This window comes from Gekko japonicus, unplaced genomic scaffold (assembly GCF_001447785.1).
Source record: "Gekko japonicus isolate JY-2015 unplaced genomic scaffold, Gekko_japonicus_V1.1 scaffold246, whole genome shotgun sequence".
In the NCBI taxonomy this organism is placed as follows: domain Eukaryota; kingdom Metazoa; phylum Chordata; class Lepidosauria; order Squamata; family Gekkonidae; genus Gekko; species Gekko japonicus.
The window spans coordinates 581,458-582,823 of record NW_015162482.1 but is presented as its reverse complement, the minus strand read 5'-3'; the positions used below and the strand labels follow the sequence as shown (position 1 = coordinate 582,823).

Here is a 1,366-nt window from a genome sequence, read left to right as displayed (position 1 = left end):
GCCTGGGCTATCCAGGTCAGGGTGATGAGACCACTTGCTGTTAATCTGGGCTTTTGGTAGATGTTTCTAGGAAGGATTTGGTGTTCCATATCTCTTTCCCCAGCTCTCTCATGCTACTGTTCTCTGCCTGTAGCCTCCTCCTAAAATCCGGTCTTCATACCCTTTCTTTTCTTGTATTCCAGCACATCAGTGCTTGCATCCAAACCCACTTATTTAGAAAGTGGAATAGTTTATGCAAAGCAAAGGAGTATTCAAACGTAATTTGTATGACTGAGTGTAGAACTTTTGGGATTTTAACCCAGAGTTTTGATTTTTAAAAAAAAGCTTTTGGCACAAAGTATTGGGCTTAGCATGCCTGAACGAGACAAGGGGTAAACAGGTGATCAATACTGAGGCAGCACCAAGGTGGAGACATCGTTTGAAACATGGCAAGGTACAGGGGACTAAAGGTGCAGGTCCCAAATAGGACCGGGGCTTTAACAAGCTGTTTTCTCTCTCCTCCAGGTCTCTTGGAGACAGGATGGACGATCAGAAGCTGCCTGGTGAGGACAAAGACTCTGGCACGCCAGGTAGGTGCTTCCCAGATGGCTGCCCTAGACAGCTGCTTACAGTAGTGCAGTGCAGTAATGGGTGGGTGACAGCCTCTTGCAAAAAGTGTAGGGTGTTGGCCTGCCATCCATCAAATGCTACCCTACCTTCCGGACACATTTGTGACTGCAATACTGTATGTTTCTCCTCTTGGGTTCATGCGGGGCAGGAGGCCATCCGGACCACAGTATAGCCAAGCATGTGGGAGGTGGTACTCTGCAAGCAGGCGGCACGTGCTCCTCAGTTAAGCAGCACTCTGCCTTAGACCTCAAAGCAGAGAAGATCAAACCGAGAAGTAGGCTTACCAAGGTCCGGCGGGGGATTTGTATTTCTTGCCAGGAGCCTTGCCGCAGGGACGGCTGCACGTGCTGCACCCGCCGTCGCCAGGATGTGACGCTCCACGTCGCTCTGGCAACAGGACTCCAAACAGCCCCGTTGCCAGAGCAACGCGGAGCGTCACATCCTGGCGACAGTGGGTGCAGCGCGTGCAGCCGTCCCCGCGGCAAGGCTCCTGGCAAGAAATACAAATCCCCCGCCGGACCTTGGTAAGCCTACCGAGAAGGGTGTGCAACTGCCAAGGTGTGCAGAAAACAGGCTGACGCTGCTGGGTTACTCAAGAGCTGAGCATCTGCTTCCTGTACTGCTTTTAATGTATGACTCCTCTTTGGCTTCCACAAGGTGTCAGATTTTGTGCTCATATGAGGGTATCCAAGAATTCTTCTCTCCGCTTTCTACAGTGTAGCTTCCTAGAAGTAAATGGGCCCTTGTGGCCACTGGG

At 51.4% G+C, this 1,366-nt stretch overlaps 1 protein-coding gene across 1 annotated transcript in view; it reads left to right on the top strand.

The window, feature by feature from the left end:
- The first annotated feature begins 520 nt into the window (after positions 1 to 520).
- KMT2D (lysine (K)-specific methyltransferase 2D) overlaps positions 521 to 1,366 on the top strand; it is a 94,511-nt gene continuing 93,665 nt past the window's right edge. Inside the window, exon 1 of the mRNA XM_015405874.1 lies at positions 521 to 569. Coding sequence (XP_015261360.1) covers positions 521 to 569 — 49 coding nt within the window. The remainder of the gene's footprint in view (positions 570 to 1,366) is intronic.